The sequence below is a fragment of the Triturus cristatus genome, chromosome 2_2, assembly GCF_964204655.1.
Source record: "Triturus cristatus chromosome 2_2, aTriCri1.1, whole genome shotgun sequence".
NCBI lineage: Eukaryota > Metazoa > Chordata > Amphibia > Caudata > Salamandridae > Triturus > Triturus cristatus.
The window spans coordinates 720,886,130-720,907,203 of record NC_140582.1 but is presented as its reverse complement, the minus strand read 5'-3'; the positions used below and the strand labels follow the sequence as shown (position 1 = coordinate 720,907,203).

The 21,074-nt window shown below is 46.8% G+C and overlaps 1 protein-coding gene across 3 annotated transcripts in view; it reads right to left on the bottom strand.

Moving 5' to 3' along the window:
• Positions 1-21,074, bottom strand: part of LOC146862709 (plasma kallikrein-like) — a 640,898-nt gene that overhangs the window by 550,585 nt on the left and 69,239 nt on the right. For 2 of the 3 annotated variants that reach the window (XR_014978168.1, XM_085641979.1), the window contains exon 4: positions 14,651-14,757. Coding sequence is in view for 2 of the 3 variants with exons in the window: in XM_085641979.1 (XP_085498105.1) it covers positions 14,651-14,757 (107 nt within the window). In the remaining variant the exon portion in view is untranslated. Of the gene's footprint in view, positions 1-14,650; positions 14,758-16,478; positions 16,614-21,074 lie in introns of those variants that run through there. The other variant, XM_085641980.1, reaches the window with a different exon arrangement.

Here is a 21,074-nt window from a genome sequence, read left to right as displayed (position 1 = left end):
CTTGGGAGGAGTGGGCTAAGCAAGAGGACAAGAGAACCGTGAAACAGGGACTTCCGTTCTTTAACGATCGACTCTACTTACCTACTAAAGCCCTACAGAAAAAGGCTTTCTCATGGTGCCATGTGTCTCCACTAGCGGGTCATCCGGGAGTACAGAAGACCACTCATCTGGTACGACGGCATTTCTGGTGCCGCACTCTGCTTGCCGATGTCAAAGTATGGGTGCTCAGGTGTGAAACCTGTGCCAGAGCAAAAAGTAGCACCTCACGAGCCAAAGGAAAACTCATGACCATGCTCACTCCGCAAAGACCCTGGAAGAGTATCAGCCTGGATTTCGTCACAGGGCTCCCGAGGGAAAACGGATACTCAGCTATACTGGTGGTGGTGGACAGCCTAACGAAAATGGGGCACTTCATCCCCTGCTCTACTCTCCCTACAGCTGGACAGACAGCTCAGTTGCTGTTGAGTAATGTCATCCGCTTGCATGGAGTTGCGGAAGTCATCATATCAGACAGAGGGCCCCAGTTTGTAGCGAGATTTTGGAAAACTTGGTGCCAGGCCCTGCACATCGAGTCCTCGCTATCCACCAGCTTCCATCCCCAAACCGATGGCCAGACCGAAAGGCTAAACCAGTCTCTCAAAAAGTATCTCCGCTGCTATGCGAAAGAGGCTCAGGACTCGTGGGTATCTTTGTTGTGGATGGCAGAAATAGCGTATAACAACGCCTGGCATAGTTTAGTGGGTGTTACTCCGTTTAGCGCTACGTACGGTTATGATGCCCGCATCCTGCCCATTGACATCCCAGAGGAGGTGGCCTCTCAGCCCGCGGTTCTGGAACACGTCAGGTTGCTACGAGGAGTACACAGAAAGGTGCAGGAACAGCTGGATAAGGCCAAACAGACCTACAAGAAGTGGGAGGATCGGCACAGAATGGACGGACCTACATATCAAGTAGGGGACAGAGTGTGGCTCTCCACCAAAAACATCAGGTTCAAGCTACGCAGTGTGTTTCACCCCCGGTACATAGGACCCTATACGGTGGTGAAGCATATCAACCCGGTGGCATATAAACTAAGGTTGCCGATCTCCCTTCGAATACATCCAGTTTTCCATTGCAGTCTGTTAAAGCCAGCCCTCGCTGCCCGACGTCGTACACCTCCCCCGGTGTGGCACGACGGTAATCTGGAATACAAGGTGAAGAGCATCAAGGACTCCAAATGGAGGAGAGGCGCTCTATGGTATCTGGTCTCCTGGAAGGGGTATTCGGCGGAGGACGACTCGTGGGAACCCTGGCGACACGTACATGCACCTGCTGCGGTTAGGGCTTTCCATCAAAGACACCCCGCTAAGCCTGCCCCTAGGAGGCGCTAGGGGAGAGGACCTACTGTCAGGATCCCGGCGTAGCGGCGCCTACGCATCCCAAACTACACTTCCCAGAAGCCCTGGGGCAGGGGCAGTACTTTAGACGCCGGCGCGAGGGCGTCGGCGTGCGTAATTCCGAATTCCCGTTTGTGTTGGGTCCCGTGCGGCTGGGTGAGAGGATTCCCCCCAGCGTACTTGGAGGCTTCGTTCGCGGCCGGGAAATCTAGCCACGGAGAGGAGCAGAGGAGCAGAACCCGACGCTGGACTCCGCTAAATACCGGTAGGGAAGCGAGTAACTTGGAGACTTGAACCTGTTCCCCTTGAGCGGAAGGCAGCGGCGTAATTGTGGGAGCTGCGCCTTACCGTTTCCGGGGTTCGAGGCCAGCAATTGTGCCCAGCTCGTGAAGGAACGAGCCGGAGAGGTAACGGGGCAAATAGCGAAACGCGGGGGAAGTCCTCCGCTCGTTGCCGTGCTTGATTGCTCATCAACCCTCTTGTAGCCTAAGCATCGTGGTGATTCTAACCACGCTTAGGCGCCCTAGACTACCCTCCTCAGGGAAGTACTACTAGTACTGTTTGCGTGAGTGGGTGTGCAGGAACATCCTTCCCCACAAGATTCCGGCTGGGATCTTACCACCGTTTCACTGTTTGCTTTGGATCCGTTCTTTATTCTTTGCACTAGGGAGTGGGGGAAGGACGCTTACGAGACTATGGGGATTGTTTCCTGGCTTCGCATTAGAAGGCCGTGAAGGCTAGTAGAACTAAGGGTACGTATGTGGCATGTGGGGTTGACGGTTGGCTGACGGATGTGGAAGAATTGGTAATCACTGAGTTCTGTTTTATAGATGGTGACCATGCAGTACTCAAGCGTTTGAGGGGCTTGAGGAATTTGTAGCCATCAGTACAGGTACACGGCAACATTAGTGAGAATTGATGAGAGTAGCCATTTGTTGATGCTCCTTGTTTATGCTGTGTCCCTTGTCATTTCAGAGCCTATCAAATCCCGCGCAGTTCCTTCCCTCTTTCCCTTCCCTCACCTGATCCCTCGAACACCCTGTGCCTTCTGGTATATACCGGGGTGTTGGTGATATCAGGAGGTGGACCATTGCACAACGCTTCTGGACCCTTCGAGGCTCGAACCTGACAGGCTGAAGACGGCTGAAATGCCAGAAACCGGTCCTAGGAAGCTTGTTTCCGGTCCAGGGAAGACATGGCTTGGCAGTTCGGGCTGGACTGTTCGCATGGGGCACAGGGTCAGACTGATTTGCATATGGCCATGTCTGAACTGGGGTGGCAGAGTGGGCTAAAGAACGGTGATGGATTAAACCCAGATCAGTTGACTGGGGGTGAGTGCTTGCAATGTTCAGCACTCCGTCCATCATTTCCTTTGGTTTTAGCTTTGTTCGCCATAAGTTGGCGGGGTATGCTCAGACGTGAGTCCCTTGCTCACTTTGCCACTGGATTCATGCAAGCCTGGCTGAAGACGGCTGAAATGCCAGAAACCGGTCCTAGGAAGCTTGTTTCCGGTCCAGGGAAGACATGGCTTGGCAGTTCGGGCTGGACTGTTCCCATGGGGCACAGGGTCAGACTGATTTGCATATGGCCATGTCTGAACTGGGGTGGCAGAGTGGGCTAAAGAACGGTGATGGATTAAACCCAGATCAGTTGACTGGGGGTGAGTGCTTGCAATGTTCAGCACTCCGTCCATCATTTCCTTTGGTTTTTGCTTTGTTCGCCATAAGTTGGCGGGGTATGCTCAGACGTGAGTCCCTTGCTCACTTTGCCACTGGATTCAAGCAAGCCTGGCTGAAGACGGCTGAAATGCCAGAAACCGGTCCTAGGAAGCTTGTTTCCGGTCCAGGGAAGACATGGCTTGGCAGTTCGGGCTGGACTGTTCCCATGGGGCACAGGCTCAGACTGATTTGCATATGGCCATGTCTGAACTGGGGTGGCAGAGTGGGCTAAAGAACGGTGATGGATTAAACCCAGATCAGTTGACTGGGGGTGAGTGCTTGCAATGTTCAGCACTCCGTCCATCATTTCCTTTGGTTTTTGCACTACAAATATGTCTCAACTCCCCCTTACCTCAATTAAGTGGGGGAGCCCCTTTTACCGTGGAAATAATGCTTTGGACTAATGGAGTCATATCTAATCGACATTGGTGGGGAGAGGTTCTTGTCCTTACACAAACTACATACTCTACTTCATAACTTAGGGATTGAAGGCCGGAAAACTTATGATAATATTTCGGCATCAGCAGGAGATGATGAAGATAGCGATGATGATGACAATGTGTACTTAGTCACAGTTAACAGATTAGAAAAGCATTTTGGCAAGACAATTAATGTAGTATTAGAAAGGCAGAAGTTCTTTTCTAGGATTAAGGGCAAGAGTTAGAAAGTTAAAACATATGTAGCGGCTTTAAAGGGTCTGGCTAACACCTGTGAATTCGAAGCCTTACAAGATTCCCTCATTAGGGATCAGTTGGTCAGATGCACCAACAACCCGAAAATACAAGAAAGACTCTTATTGGCCAACCCAGATCTCAAACTGGCTATAGAGATAGCAGTTGGAATTGAACACACTGCCGATTGAATGGTGGCAATGAAAGAGGATGGGGACAAACACGCTGAGGTCAATGTAATAAACAAACAAAATGTTGGTAAAGAGAGCAAGAGTAAGGTAACACATGTTCTCCCTTTGGGCACCAAACTTAAATGTTGCAGATGCGGGAGCCCAGGTCATCTAGATAATTATGTAGCGTGCCAAGCCAGATCAGTTCCGTGCCACAAATGTGGAAAAGGGGGTCATTTGGCCAGGGTCTGTAGAGATCAACGCTCCAAAGCTGTGTTGTCCATTGAACATGATTCTCCCCAAGAAACCAAACTGGCGTTCCAACTGCAAAGTTCAGAAAAACCCACTGACTTTCCTTCTTGTACTATCACTTTGGATAAAAGAGAAGTGACCATCTTTGCAGACTCTTGCTCCCCCTATAAATTGGTGGAAGCTGAGATGTTTACTAAACTGTTTCCCTCGTGGCAACAAGACATGCAGCTTCCCGATATTCATCCTGATAGTTATAATGGTGACCCCATACCCTTGATAAAAATGGCCACAATGAACATAGGATTTAAAGGGAGGAGCACAGTAGGCAAAATCTACATCACACAAAAGGGATCTAATTTGTTGGGGTGGAAACACCAAAGAGAACTGGGTATCAAGTTAGACCCCAACAGTCCTGGCCAAGTTCTCCTATTGGATCCGTCAGTGGGGGGCACAGAGGATTGGAATGATTTCCCTAAGGTATTTTCGGATGATTTAGGTTTGCTTAAAAACTACCAACACTCCATCAAGCTTAAATCCAATGCTAAACCGGTGGCTCACAAAGTCAGACCTATACCACACAAGATGCAAACACTTACGAGCTAGACAGACTTTTGTCACAAGGGGTCATTGAACTCATAGAATGCTTACAGTGGTTGGCCCCCATTGTTCTTACCACCAAAGCATCCAGCAAGGAGATCAGAATGTGTGTTGACCTGAGGGATTTAAATGAAAATATCTGGGTGGACAGGCATCCCTTGCCGCGCATACATGAGGTCCTCACCCTTATCAAAGGTGCAAGCAGTTTTAGTGTTCTTTACCTCTCCACCGCCTACCACCAGGTAGAGCTTCATCTTGACTCCCGCCACCTAACCTCGTTTGTCACCCCTCCGGGCATTCCAGTACATTTGCATGCCCGTTGGGTTGACTTCACCAGCTGCAGCCTTCCAAAGGATCATGCAACATGTGCTTAAGGATCTCCCAAATACTCTTTACTTTCACGATGATATTCTCATTTATGGGAGAGATTTGTAAGAACACAATACCATACTGAGGAGTGTGTTGGTTAAACTTGAGGAGGCAGGTCTGACCTTAAAAAAAAAACCCGTATAGGTGTGGGGTCCGTAGAATACCTAGGTCACACCAGTTCTCAAGATGGGATCAAGCCCAAGGTAGATCTGGTCGATGCTATTCAGAATACTGCTGCCCCAACGTGTGTAGAAGACCTTAAATCATTCTTGGGTTGATCCGAGAACTATGCTAAGTTTGTTCGCAATTATGCCAGTATTGTGGAACCATTGAGAGTACTACTTAAACCGAGAACCCCCTTTGTGTGGAACAAGGATTGTCAGGCTGCTTTCATCACAGTGAAGGAGATCATCGCATTCGCCTCATCGTTGGGCAGATTCGATCCCACCAAAACCACTGTTCTGTGCACGGATTCCAGTAATAAAGGGTTGGGGGCTAGTCTCACCCAATTCGTCAATGGCAAGGAGCAGGTAGTTGCCTTTGCTTCTCATGCCCTTAACGGGGCAGAAGCAAATTACTCCATGGTGGAGAAAAGGGCACTTACTTGTGCCTGGGCCATTAAACATTTCCGCTTTTTCTTGTGGGGTATACCCTTCACTGTGCAGACTGACCACAAGCCCATCATTTATGTTTTCACCACAAAGGGGTCAGCTAAAACCACACCGAGGATTGCAAGATGGATCCTTGGACTGGAGGGGTACAATTTCACAGTCAAATATGTACCAGGAACCAAAAATGTTGTAGCAGATTATTTATCTCGCTCACCACCTGAAGTTGATGATTGTGCTACCATGGTTGAATCTGATGAAATCATATTTAAACTGTCTTGTCTTAATAAAGAAGAATGGAACAGTTGCTTACAAATAGATGAATAAATGAAGGCCCTCAAAGAATACATAATGAAGGGGTGGCCTACTGGAAAAAATTAGGTCCCGACACCATTGAGTAGTTACTGGGATGTGAAACTGGAATTAAACATTCAAGAGGGAACGGTTTGTAGGGGAGAGAAAATCCTTCCACCTGTAAAACTGAGACAAAAAACGTAGACCTAGCCCATATTGACCACTTAGGGCATAGTCTCACCAAAAACAAAATCAGATTGGACTACTGGTGTCCAGGAATGGATACCATGGCAGAGCACACAGTAAGGGACTGTCTAGAGTGTAGCCACTCAGACAAAATACATCAAGCCCAGAAACCCCCTTTGTCCCCAGTTGTAGTCCCAGATTGTCCGTTGTCCCAGCTAACCCTCGATATCATTGGTCCCCTCAATCTCAAAACCTTAAATGAACGCTAGATCCTGGTTATGGTGGACTATCACACTCATTGGGTGGTCTTGAAGTGTGTGCACCAAATAAACACTAGGGTACTCATCAGTTTTTTGAGGGACATGTTCTTCGATGAGGGTATTCCGGATATCCTGGTTACGGATAACGGGGTACAATTTACATCGGAAAACATGACAGATTTCTTGTCTGAAATGGGCATTACTCATTACAAAACAGCTCTATATTGTCCACGTGCAAATGGGTTAGTGGAACGCATGAACCGTTTAGTCAAAGAGTGTCTACAGCGAGCGGAGATCTTGGGAATCCCCGCAAAAGATACTTTAGAAGATACATTTTGGGCCTATCGCTGAACCCCCAATTTGGTTACAGGGGTTTGCCCCTTTAGCTCCTTGAAGGGTAGAGTACCCAAAACCAGACTCTCTCCTCCAGGGTTGAAAAGAAAAAATACATGTGTAGTGGATCGAGACGAGATTAACAGAAGGGTGGTCGATCACCAATCCAAGTACAAAAACAGGTATGATGTAACAAAACATGTTAAGTCTCGCATGTTCCGAGAAGGTTATTGGGTTCGTGTGGACCTTCCCAAACCACGTAGGAGGGAGACTGTTAGACATGCCAGTCCTTTGGCTGTCCCCTCCTCATTTTTCTTCCTTTACCCTTTAATTTTTCTGTCCACTAGTTTTTTTGGTGTTGACTTAGAGGTTCTGGGTGCCACATTATCACTAATTGATGGTGTGGCGCAAGGTGCTTCCCTAAAATAGAGGGAGAGAGAGAGCTCCTCCACAAAATGGTGGCCTAAACTGTCACCTCAGAACCTGGGCCATAGGCTGGCATGAGGAGTTCCAGAACCTTCTGGACCATTCTGGACAGTTAGGGCCCAGGCTAAATATAGAGGTGAGGGGCGGCGGCCATTTTGTGTGACGTGAGGTAGTCAGGAGTAAGGCACCTGAGTGGGGAGGTAGGAGCGCAGGAGTGGGGGAACTGACTGTTCTTAGGGCCTGCTTTTTCTCCCCCCTTCGGTTGACACTACCCCCTACCTTGTGACCTAGCCCTGCCTTTAGCCTCTGACCCTGGGATCACATTAACCGTCTTGTGCTCCCCGCCTGGCCAGGACTCCTGAAGAGAACGGGGGAAGAGAGTGGCCGTCCACCATTGCCCTGACTTTGCCTGGAACCCCCCTATCTTGGTCTGCCCCTTTCGTGTGGCTTGCCGCTTCCCAGCCTGCCTGCCCCGAGCTGGGGCGTACCTGTGAGAGTAGGGGGCGCTGGGCGCCAAACTGATCATCACCCCTCAAATTGTAGGCCTACCCTTAATTTCCACACACCCCCGTCGAGGGGGTCCTGAAAGAACTCACCACTGTGGCCTGGGGGCCAGAAAGATTGCCCCTGCTATCGCCCGCGGAGAAGCCCGGGGCCCCGTCGCTGATGTCACAGCCGAGTTTACGCACAGGGCTGAGGAGGCCGTCAGAGTTCAGGGAAGGCCTCGTTAGGCCGAGCGATCTAGTCGAGGCCGCGTAGGCCCGAAGCCAGTGACTCCTGTCACCTGACGGGGGTGGACTGCTAAACGCCGCCCCCGCCGCTTCACCACTCACTGACTGGGCCGCGCCCCCGCAGGCCGCACTGTCATTGGCGGCTGCGGGCGCGCCCTGGCCGCGGTGCATCGACAGTGGGAGGCCTCGAGAGATGCGATCGACCCGGAACTCTCCGGGAAACCTGCACGGCTGGCGGAGGGGGCACTGAGGATCGTGGTCCCCGTCTGGCCGAGGATCTTCACAAGGGCCGGTAAGGCCGAAGCTTGTGGTAAACCCCAGGGAGGAGGGCGGGAGGCCTGGTAGAGGCCCAGAGCACGCCCCTCCCCCTGGGAATTCGATCGTTGGGCCCGCTTGGCCCTGCAACTACCCTGGAGTGGGAAATTGGCCGATCCATGGCCCCCTGAACTTGTGCCTAATGAAATACTAAACGTTGCCTCCTCAGAATTGAAAGTAACTGCCTCCCCGGATAAGACGAGTCTCTCAGGGAGGTGTCAGGTTCAATGATCAGCGCTTGGACCCCCTGATTAAAAGCCATAATTGAAGCGCTGGGTTCACTGGGAATGTCTAAAGCTCCAAAGGAAATCGTATGGCGCCTCAATGATATTTAATGACTCTATTGAAAGTGCTAAGAAATGGCTATGTGCAGCGCTATATTTAATGACTCTATTTAAAGTGCTAAGAAACGGCTATGTGCAGCGCTAGATTTAATGACTCTATTTAAAGTGCTAAGAAACGGCTATGTGCAGCGCTATATTTAATGACTCTTTTTAAAGTGCTAAGAAATGGCTATGTGCAGCGCTATATTTAATGACTCTATTTAAAGTGCTAAGAAATGGCTATGTGCAGTGCTATATTTAATGACTCTATTTAACGTACTATAAAAATTTGCTGTGTTGTGTTTGCCCACCAGGTGGCGCGCTTGAACTCATACCAGATCTAAGGTATTTTAGCACTGCCAATTTAAACACACTGAAAGGTTTTGACCCGAATGTGATGTAAAAGAAAACCGATTGTTTTCCCCTGAAAGAAAAGAAAAACATGATAAAAGGATAAGATAAAGCTTATCTAATTATTTTCTAACTCCATGGTGTAGTGTCGTTTTTAGTGGTGGTACGCTTGAGTGCTGAGGTGAGTGTGATGCACGCACGACATGTTACCTGGAATGAGGCCTTTCCACCTGAGCCAAGCTACCATAGGTCTTTAGGTCCAACAGAGACAGCAAGATTTTCAGAACCCATCAACTTAACAAAGGTGGGCAGAAATGTAGTTCACCTTCCTAATGGGCAAACCTGGGGCATGGACAAGATTGTCCCATATAGGCATGACAATGTTCCTGATGCTTGTGCCCAAGGGAATGAGATGGATAGTGTTGCTTCTAGGAGATCCCAAAGAACCAAATCCACCCCTGTGTGGATAAAAGACTGTTGCACTACATAAGGTTGGTCAGTTCTGCGCTGTATTGTTTTTCTATTTCATCTATATGTGCTGTTCCTCTCTAAGGATTTACTCCACGCATGGGAGGTTAAGAGACCTCTACACCATTTTGTTCAAACTGTTACTGCTTTGTATTTCTTTGCTCATCCATTGTACATCTCCTCTCCCTTCCCCCTTTCCCCTTCTTTCCCTATGTAAGGAGATGTGTTGTATTCTTTACTTGGTATGCCCCGCCACCCCTCTCCCCTTCACCTCTTGGTATATGCCTATCTATAGTGTTATGAACATTCCACAGCTGACTCCAGCTGACCGAAACCTGTGATGGTGAAAGGAACTTATAAAGAAGACTCTTCACTTTACTGCGCTTCGTCTTTTTTTTGTAACAAAAAGTCTCATGTGTAGTCACTGTAATAATTTAGTTATGCACTTCATAATGGCTGTCTGTAGTTCACTGTCTCATATGTGGGAAAGGAAGAAGTGAGCCTTTTTCAGAAGAATACAGAGGGCCAATTGGCTAAGAGGAGGAGAAGAAGCAACATTTCTTTTTGACTGTTTATATTAATGCGGGTTCCTAGAGTAGGTGAACACTTTTTGCCTCCTTTATGCACATTGCCATTTTTACACTTATGCTTTTACATACACCATTCCCCATCCACTCCTGGGGCTGAATGCTGAAGACTACGGCACTCATTTATGAGGCCCCTTGCGCTGCCAGAACATCACTTTTTGTTACGTTCCATGTGGCAGGAGTCTGCTACATATCTCCATGTGTTTACATATTTACGAGGTAGCAATAAGCCACTTTTTTTTACTTAATGCAATGCTTCCTTGTTAATATTGTTCCCTTTAATGCAATTTTCTGCATTAAAGGGGCATGCAAGGGGTGTGCTGGGGGCGTTCCCAACAACATCCACAGCTTTTTGACATTGCCACAGATTTACGAGAAATTGTAAATCAGAGGCAGCGCCAAAAACGTATGCCTCCCCAGTGGAGGCATAAGGGGGGAGCAACGAGGAGAAATATCTTTATTTCTCTTCGTTTTTCTATGTGTGTTGCATTTTGCAACACACATAGAAAGAGGAACACGTCTCATGTGATTTTTTATCCCCGCTACACAGGCACCCTTGCAGCCCATTGTGCGCCAGCGCAAGGGAAAAGGACCGGAATACGCTGTATCTGATAGATATGGACCATTCCTTCCCTTATCTTTTGCTGGCAGGCAGCGCAGAAGAAAGGCCTGCGGCGCTGCCCTACAGCAAAACCTCATAAATGAGGCCCTTAATGCTGAAGGCAGGAAGCTGATCAGCCACCTTTCTGAACTTTATTGCCTATTGCTGTTGCTACTGCTTCTGCATGATTATTTTGCCTTATTTCTTTGCGCTCTCCTGAGTTTCATAAACCTTTCTTTATAGCATCTACCACAGAGCCACAGACATCATCGCCCCCAAGCTTCAACGAATCATCAATCGCTCCTTCGAGACCGCCTGCTTCCCCGACGACTGGAAACACCCCGAGATCAACCCCCTCCTGAAAAAACCCTCGGCGGACCCCACCGACCTCAAGAACTTCAGAATGATCTCCCTACTCCTGTATCCGGCAAAAGTCATGGAAAAAGCCGTCAACATTCAATTCGCCTCCATAGAAGAAAACGAGATCCTCGACTCTTCCCAATCAGGCTTCGGGAAGAGTCATAGCACAGAAACCGCCCTTCTCGCCACAACAGATGACATCTGCTCCCTCCTCAACAGAGGAGAGACTGTGCCCCTCATCCTCCTGGACCTCTCTGCTGTCTTCGACACAGTCTCACACCGAAACCTGTTGCTACTGCTTCTGCAGGGAGACAGCATTTACAATGCTCTCAGTACCACGCGCGTTGGTAACAACGCGGACGTTACATTGTCTGCGCTGTTACCACGCATGGTATTTCATCGCAAGTCGTTTCAATGACTTGCGCTAGATGGCATGCAACACCAGTGAATGTGTTGGATTCTAAGTCCAACACATTCCCTGCTGTCGCGCTAACTGGAGTAGGAATAGTAATTTGTACTATTCCTAAGTCCAGCACGCCATCTAGTGCAAGTCGTAGAAACGACTTGCGATGTAATGCCATGCGTGGTAACAACACAGACAATGTAACATCTGAGTTGTAACCTCATATATTTGCTTCTGCATGATTATTTTGCCTTCTTTCTTTGCGCCATCCTGAGTTTCATAAACCTTTCTTTATGCAATCTACCACAAAGCCACAGACATCATCGTCCCCAAGCTTCAACGAATCATCAACCGCTCCTTCGAGACCGCCTGCTTCCCCGACGACTGGAAACACCCCGAGATCAACCCCCTCCTGAAAAAAACCTCGGCAGACCCCACCGACCTCAAGAACTTCAGAATGATCTCCCTACTTCCGTATCCGGCAAAAGTCATGGAAAAAGCCATCAACACTCAATTCGCCTCCTTCATAGAAGAAAACAAGATCCTCAACTCTTCTCAATCAGGCTTCAGTAAGAGTCAAAGGCACAGAAACCGCCCTTCTTGCCACAACAGATGACATACTCCTCAACAGAGGAGAGACTGTGCCCCTCATCCTCCTGGACCACTCTGCTGTCTTCGACACAGTCTCACACCGCACCCTAGCCTGCAGACTCCACAACCCAGGAACCCACAACAAGGCCCTCGATTTGATCTGCTCATTCCTCTCCGGCAGAACACAGCTGGTCAGACTCCCTCCTTTCTACTCGGAACACACACTGACCACCTGCGGAGTCCCCCAAGGATCCTCCATCAGCCCCACACTGTTCAGCGTCTACATGGCCCCGCTCACATCCATCATCAGATCACACAGACTCAACATTGCATCGTATGCAGATGACTCCCAAACTCATCCTCTCCATATCCAACAAACCCAACATCTCCAAACACACCTTTCAAGAATGAATGGAAGCAGTCGCCAGGTGGATGAACAAGAGCTGCCTACAACTCAACACGAACAAAACAAGGTACTCATCATGGGCTCACACCTCAATGCCTGGAACAACACCTGGTGGCCCCCCGGCCTCGGGAACCCTCCCTCCCCTATAAACTACACACACAACTTAGGAATCATCATGGACTCCGAACTCAAAATGGACCGCCAGATCAACACTGTCACCTCTTCCTGCTACCACACCCTCTCCCTACTTTGAAAGACCTTCAACTGGATTCCCCTCGAACACAGTAAAACCGTCACCCACACCCTTATCAGCAGCAGACTGGCCGACGGCAACGCACTCAATGCCGGGATCAACAAGACCCTCACTCGCAAACTACACAACATCCAGAACGCCGCCGCCAGACTACTCCTCATCCTACCATGCCACTCCCACATTAGCCAACAGCTACGGACACTAAACTGGCACCCCATCGAGAAGAGAATCACCTTCAAGCTTCTCACCCATGCCCACAAAGCCCTCCACAACACTTGACCCGCCTACATGAACCAACGCCTCTCGTTCCACGCACGCCAAAGATCCCTCTGCTCAGCCAAGCTCTCTCTCGCAACAGTTTCACACATCATGAAGACCAGAACAGGAGGACGCTCCTTCTTCCTCTTCGCAGGCAAGGCATGGAACACCCTCCCTCTCCACCTCCGACAGACACCAACACGCTCCATGTTCTTGAAAGACCTCAAGACCTGGCTCTTCGATGAATCTCTGTGAACATCCAGGAGCTGTGCGCCCCTCTCAGCGCCTTGAGACCCCTTTGGGTGAGTAGCTGCGCTTCACAAACCCTTGATTGATTGATTGATCGAACTTTCTAATGTTATTGATTAATTGAATTTGAGCTTTACACTCTATCTCACTCTTATCTCTTGAACTCGAACTCTTCACAGGTTCATACTGACACCTTATCAACCCGTTCTTAGAATAAGGATTCTTTCCTTTATAGAACGCGTTTGATGCAATGTTATTATGATTTTGATCTACTCATACTTTCATTATCAATCATGTTCTTTAATGAGATATTGAACTAATTTAATAAAAGGAGATTTTACTAATTGTCGAATAAAAATTAAACCCTTAAAACTAACTCAAACTGATGTGATTATGATTTATGTGATAATTTGCTCCTCATTCTCAAATACAACGGCCAAAGTCTGCCGCTTATTCTAATCAAGGAGAAGAGAAACCCGAAACGGGGATCAGCCCTGAGAGAGAGAGAGGGAGAGAGACATTAAATCATATTATTTTCAACTGATTCCCACTCCAGCTCCCTAAAAGAAAACACTAAGGATGCTGCTCATTCTTGGAAATTCTATCTTGCCCAGAACCAATGAACTAACAAGACTCCCTCCAGAAGACTCGCACTCTGCATACTTCTCTGGTATCCAGACAACAACCAGCTACAAAAGCTGCTTCTTTATATACGAGCTCCTCCTTCCGGAGGAACGTTTGCCATTGTGGCTGAGAAATGCCTCCTACATGCGATGAGAATGGAACGCCGTTGCAAATCAGCGTGCTTGTCCACCGCCCCTCCCTGTCTTCTCTGCAGCAGAAGCTCTTATGTGATGATCTGGTGCACCACCGGCTCTGCTTTAGCAGGACCTCACCTACGAGGCTAAAGCATGGGGCTGATTAAGCATATCCTTTGAAAATGATCGACTTACCTGCCGCATCACACCTGGTGACTGTAGAAAGTAGGAAGAGGAAAGAAAGTTTCAGGGAGAGATGGGAAACTTAGATTTGAATCTTGGTGACTGTTCTGGTGTGAAGAGCTACTGCTCATCTACGTCTCACCTGTGATGTTGAAGAGGGATGAGGAGGTAATGAGAATATACTGCTATTGGGAACTGAACGATAAATGGATTGACGATGTCTAAGCCAATGGCTGAAGGTTGCTGATCCAAAGAACCTAGTGCCTGAAGGAAGCTTTCCCAAAGAGCACTAATTGTTCATATTTTGTATTTAAAATTGGGATTTGTCTTATAACTAGAAAGTAGACCAGTCCGAGTCCCTTCTTTGGATTTTTTTAAACAGGGGAATGATCTAAAAATAGTGGAGCATAAAGCAGTAAATTTGATGGTTGGTAATTCCACAACTGCATAAAAAAAATTTCAAGCAACATTATGTAGTAAAGCAATACATGTAGCCCACATACTAAATAAAGTTTAGCGATTTTATTCTCAATAACAAACTAGTACGTTTTACCATTTGTTTTAGTGTTGCATTGCTTTCGGGATAGGCCAGAGATTGCTCCTTGCAACGTTACGTTAGGCAGTGCTCCACTTGCACTGTCCTTCATGAAACAAGCAAACCTAAAACGAAAATACAAGACTTCAACATTCATAAAGCAAATAGAAAAGACATAAAAAGAAAAATCACCACTAAATTGTTTATATCGTTTACACATTTTACACATCAATGAAGGACACAAAAGTCTGCGAGCAAAGACAGAAGTGGTATTTGTCTACAACTTTAACAGCCCTTAAAATTCTCCAAAACTGTGCCATATGCAACCAGCAACTGAAGCGGATCATATCTAGAAAAATTGTGCATCAGCCAATATTCATACAATTGAAGACAACTTATGTAGGCGAACAATTTAGAGTTGGAGAGGATAGCTTCTAACCCGTGTAATCCCTGTCGCATCTGCACCAGTTTGTGACCTTGGCCAAGGGCAGGAATTCCATTCACTTTCAAGGGTATGATGGGAGAATAACAGGGTGGTGGTGACCATTATAATGGTAGTAAAAGCACTGCTATGTTGATGATTCTGTTCTGCCACCTTGCCATGTAGAGTTTCCAAGTTGAAACTGTACCTAATGGACACCCGTCCAAGATTTTCCCACTGCGGTATCTGCAAAGCAGTGAAGGGCAAGGCCAGGGATTCCATATGGTCTACGGGACCCATGGCTCCAGGCAATCTTTAGGATAGCTGTTGTGGGGTGGGCAACATTTCCCTAACAAAATAGGATTCTGGGGACCCCTTGCCATCACCAACATGGTAATCCCTGAGATCTCCATTTGTCTTGGGATGCCTGTGTGCGCCATAGTCCTTCAAAGTACAGGGTTACCTGAGTCATGTCCCCCTCTAAGTATCCAAGGGATTTGCGCTTCTGTACTGCTCTGATAAGCTTGTGCATCAGTATTTACCAGAACCTCTTTGAGCCCCAGGGAGAAGGAGGCAGGGGGTTACCACAACTGAATAGCTGGTCCTACCACCTCAGTACTACCTTTCTAACGCCGTGTTAGGCCATGTCCATATGGGCCAGCAAATTCTAACATGGGTGTCTGGTGGGTCAGTGTTTGGAGCGGAAATTCAAATCTTGCCATTTCCCTTATTTTTGTCACCACCTTGTTAGAGCCAGGAAATAGGAGTTGGAACTGAGGGGAAGGAAGCCCACTGTGGCATCCTGTTACCAGGGAGCTGGTAACCTGGATACCACACCCACTGTCTTCCTTTGCAAGCTTTTAGATAGGTTCTTCTTTCTGTAGGGATATCTATTTCCTGCAGCATAATGCATAAAGCTGTGTGTGATTTATTACCGAGGATATATTTGAATATCTTCACCTACCAGGTATTAGCTGTATGAGACCTGTAATGTGTTGTGTTGTTGTCCTCGAGCGTTTGCTCGAGCCACTTTGGAGTGCTGTTGTGTCATTGCTCATGCGTGTGCTCGTGTCTCTGTTGAATGAGAGATTCGAGAGTTTCAGTGAGCTGGACAGAGGAAGCTGTTGGCCGGCGGCTGCGTCCGCATTACCCTGCTATCTTGGGGGCTTAAGCGGTGAATAAAGAAATTAACGTCTACACTTCTCCTGGACTATTTATTCAACTTCACAATGGTGACGAGATGCTTAAGTCCCACGAACCCACGCAGCTATATGCAGTAAGGAGAAATCTGCCTTTAGCTCATTTCGCGACAGGTAAAGAGGGAAAGAAGACATCTACTGCAACTGTATATCTGCTCTTCCCACTATACACGTTCAACTTTAAAGCTATAGTTTCTCATAAAACAAAATGTATTTCTTGAGTTACCTTAGTTGAAACGTTTCGGAGCAACGGTTAAGGAAACTGCTTGTCGGCCGCTTTTGTTCGAGCGGCAGCAGTGTTCCATTCTCGAGCCGGCATCTATGCTATCAGCTTTATTCCACGTCGGAACAGCAACACAATACTAACGCGTTACCTAACGTCCATGCGTCACCACGGAGACATACAGAGGTCACGTAAAGGTGATGCTACGAGTGGCCATTTTGAGGCACACAGCACTTTCGAGTGTTTGCTCCAGCCGTAATTGATTTACACCGGAGAACATTGTTTATCTTGCAAGATACACATTTATATTTGGATTCTTTTGGCGATTTCAGGATTTTCGCCCTCTACAGTGATACGTACACTGTGTGTCAACCAAGGTACTCTTAATGAATCCCTTACATTTTCTTTCCAATTATTTGTGTTTTCTCATTGTTTATCTTGCCGTAATCTTTGAGTATGGCAATGGCAACCATGAATTTACCTGCCCCACAGCAATTCATGGTAAAAGACTGCGAAGTCTCTAGCCATAGATGGGAAGAATGGAGGGATTACCTTATTATTTACCTTGATACTTTTGAGAGCAAAAAGTTGCCACCTGAAAGGAAGAAGAAATTCTTGTTACATTGTTTAGGTCCAGGAGGGCTTAGAGTTTATAATAGAATTGAAAAGAAACCCTTAGCTGGTAGTGAAGTTAATGTGTGCACCCAAGCCATTTCAGACCTTAATGAGTACTTTGCGCCCGCTGTGTGTAAAGCTGTGCACAGATTTAACTTTTCCCACAGGAAGCAAGAATCTTATGAGAAGGTGGAGGATTACATTGCTTCTCTACGAAGGTTAGTCTTATCCTGTAAATTTGGTGTGATTGAGGAAGAGTTAATTCGCGACCAATTAATTATGCAATGCAACAACCAAAATCTGCAGGATAAACTATGGATTAATGGAGACACGAGTTTGCGAGAGATCACCGCCATCATCAGCAAAGCTGAACTGACGTCTAGATGCGCTAAAACTGCCATCGCCAAGACCAAAATGGATAATGGTGATGAAGTTGTAAAGGTCATGAAAACTAACTATACTCGTCCTGAACAAGTTAAAAAGAAAAATGATAAACAACAGGTTAAAGAGAAAGGCAGGAACAAAGATCACGCAGACAAGTTATCAGACATCAAAGGAAAGTGTTACCATTGTGGTAGCTCTTCTCATCTTGCTAATGATAGAAAATGTCCAGGGCCCTCTCTCTCTTTGTGTGCACGTGGCCAAAGAGAGAACTCCATAGACTACAGAGTGATCTAAAAGCATATTGCCGCCTAATGGAAGTTTGGCAAGCATGTGGGAATATGGGAGCAGTTCCTCATTCATTCTAATTACTAAAGAGGAGCTTCTCAAAACGTTAATATTTTTTACTTTACACACTGAGGCGTAACCCAGGACCCTGCAGCCTATTACTTTAGGAGGGCTACACCTTCCGGGGGGCCGGGGGGCCTTTAGCTCAAATCCTATGCATATCCATGAGGTATGGGAGAATCAGGGTCCCCTCATCACATTCTGCAGTGAGGCATCATCATTTAGTGTTACACCACTGAATACACTACACACACATCTGCCTTCCCAACTTTCCTCAAATATCTGAGGTTAAACGCGCCCAGTGAGCATGATTTAATTACATATATGCACACAGTCATCTCGATTGTACGACATGGGCGTGTGTGTGTGAATTTCTTCTGCTGTGAATGGCCTTTGTGCCCTCCCGGATGGATGCATTTGAGTAATCACCTCTTTCCTTTCACCAGCCAGTGAATGTGAGCCTCACCCGGAAAACAAGCTGATAATTTACTTTCCTTCAAATAAGGCAGTGATCTTGAGTGATGGCTATTTGATAATGTTTCCTAGAATCTTATCTATAAAGTGGACGCCTTAATGTTTCTGGACCAAAGAGTAGCAAATATGAGTGTATATCAAGCGGTTTCCAGTTTGTAACCACATAGGATAGGGTTCCAGGACTGAACAGTCTGGGTGTTAGAATAGTGGGTTTGCTGGAGAGAAACTCTCTAGGGAATTTCACTCATGTGGCCGGCTGATGTTTTTGGCTTTAGGCTCTCTCTGTGACCCTTGTCGCAGGATGGAAAGCATATAGTCTGATTTGTTAAGCAGTTTGCAGCAACAAGCCTCTGCTCAGATGGTGCAGGGTCAGTGAATTCAGATTTCACACAATGGTATCTAGAACTTGTTTCTTGTCAGCGAGCTTAACTGAGTAATTAGAAAATTCACTTCCCTGAGAAGTCCCATCTCCCAGGGACATCCCTCAGGTGATTTGTGCCTCTGCACATCATGGGACTTCTCTAAGTCCTGCACATGCAGCCGCATCCTTCTCTGGCCCTTCATACTAGGTGCATTCATGCTCAGAACCAATAGTCTCAAGTTCCCTGGCACTGAGCTGAGGCGGGAGATGAGGCCTTACTAAGTCTTGCACACACAGCAGCAACGTCTTTCTTTGACTGTTCATATCAGGTGTATCAGCAACAGAAGAGAGAGAACCCTTAACAGCCAAGTACTGATATACGTTCCACTCCATTGGAATGACTATAAGCAGGGTCAATCAGCTTCAAAGCAAATAAAGATTTATATTCCAATGGGGTGTTAGAACCATTCCTGGTACCACTTTGTCTTTTCCAGAAAAATATAGTAAGGTGACGAGGCCACTTGTTTCCACGTAGGGCATTACTCCACTACTCTGGATATTAAAATTAAATTAAATTAAAGAACATTTTGTGAAGCGCTCACGGTCTTTTCATGCTGCTTAGAGCGGATAATTATCAGGGCCTCCATGAAGCCACGCATCTTAGCTCAGTCCTTTGTCCTCAAATGACACCAAGGTACATTCAGACTGATAAATGATAACCTCAGTGTTTCTGCAGTCGATTGGCATTAACTATTAAAAGGGCCAGTATATATGTGCCTCTAAAATCTGAAATCCTCTTCTGCCAGTCATGCTTTTTTATGTGAGGTGACCAATCAAAATATAATAAGTATTGACTAAACCAATAAATCTATCCCCTTTTTTTTATTGCAAACATATACCAGAAAAATACAAAGTAAAAAATAAAAAACCTGCACTTGCATAAATGCAGTGACCATGTGGTTGCAACAAAAAAATATTGACCGTAAAAAAATTGCTGTCATATATAATTTAATAGAACAATACATGTGTATCCAACAGGCACAGAAACACATTTTAGTTTGAATGCACACCACAGGAATCATGATTTCTTACTGGCACAAAGAAAAGGTACTATTGACTTTGAGTTAATAGGCATAGTTTAAACGCCAAGGGATTGATGTAGGAAACTATTTTGTGTTCGCAAACCATTCAATACGTCACACCGTTTGCCAATGCGAAATTATTTTTAGCAATGTATTTATCCCATTTTGTGAGTCAGGAACAAGGGCGGCTCCTCCGCACTGGCAGAGGAGCGTCGCCCCACTGCCTGGCTCGGAGCCAGCAATTGAAAAATAAAACTATGTTCTGATCCAGCTTGTGCAAGGAGTGGCAGGGCGGGGCATGGGAGAAGGAGAGCTATGTGCACTCCCTGGGCCCGATTCACAGAATTAACTTAAGACAAAATCCTAAACTTACTACTTTTGGTATTCACAGAATGCACTTACTTCTTTTGGTATTCACAGAATGCACTTACTACTTTTGGTATTCACAGAATGGATTTACGACTACTAACTTTACGTCCGCACTTGGGCCGGAAATTCCGGCCCGGAGGCGGAGCTTCCGACCCGGAGGCGGAGCTTCCGGCCCGGAACATATGTGTTTTGCTGGCCATCTCAGGCCAACCAAAACACATATGCACACTTAGGTTTCCCCAGCCCGGCTGCATTGAACAGCTGGGCTTGAGAAACCCCCACAGTCTCCCTGGCCTGAGCGAGTGTCTTTTCAGCCCAATCAGGACTCTGCTGCGGTCCCGGAGTCTGCTGGAACAAGGAAGAGAAGGGGAAGTGCGATGCTGTAGGTGGCCGGCACCTGAAGGTATTTTCTTTTTTATATATTCTAAACCCCCCCTTCCGTTCCCCTCCCCCATGTTCCCTATACCTGCCTCACCATCCATTGTTCGACTTGTAAAATGGGTTTAGCGACACATACTGAATATCTATTAAGAGAGGGAATAAAAGCAGCATTCCTTTATAAATGTGATTCGGTATGGTATGATGTGTCAATGTTTTGTGACTGCAAATGCAGTCTCAAGCCATTGACAAGTTACCAGCACCTGAAAGGAGGTGATAAATAGTTTACAAAGGGGAAGAGGTCCCCTAGGAACTCTTTTCACTTTGAGATTCGTGTCGATCAACCTCGTTGAGAGCAGGCAATGGTCCAAAGGATTAGTGCCTGCTGCCCTCGCTGTCTTTGTAAATGTCCTTTTTTTAAGCAGAACATGTTCTTTTAAGGAATATGTGTTGCTTCAAAAAAGCGATTATGGTCTTCTGTTGCTTACAGGCCACCATCCTTGGGTTTCTCGCTAATCGCAGGCAGTTGCAAATAGTGACCTGTCTAATTAATATTCAATAGCCTGATCGGTCTGTGACTAAAGATTTTGT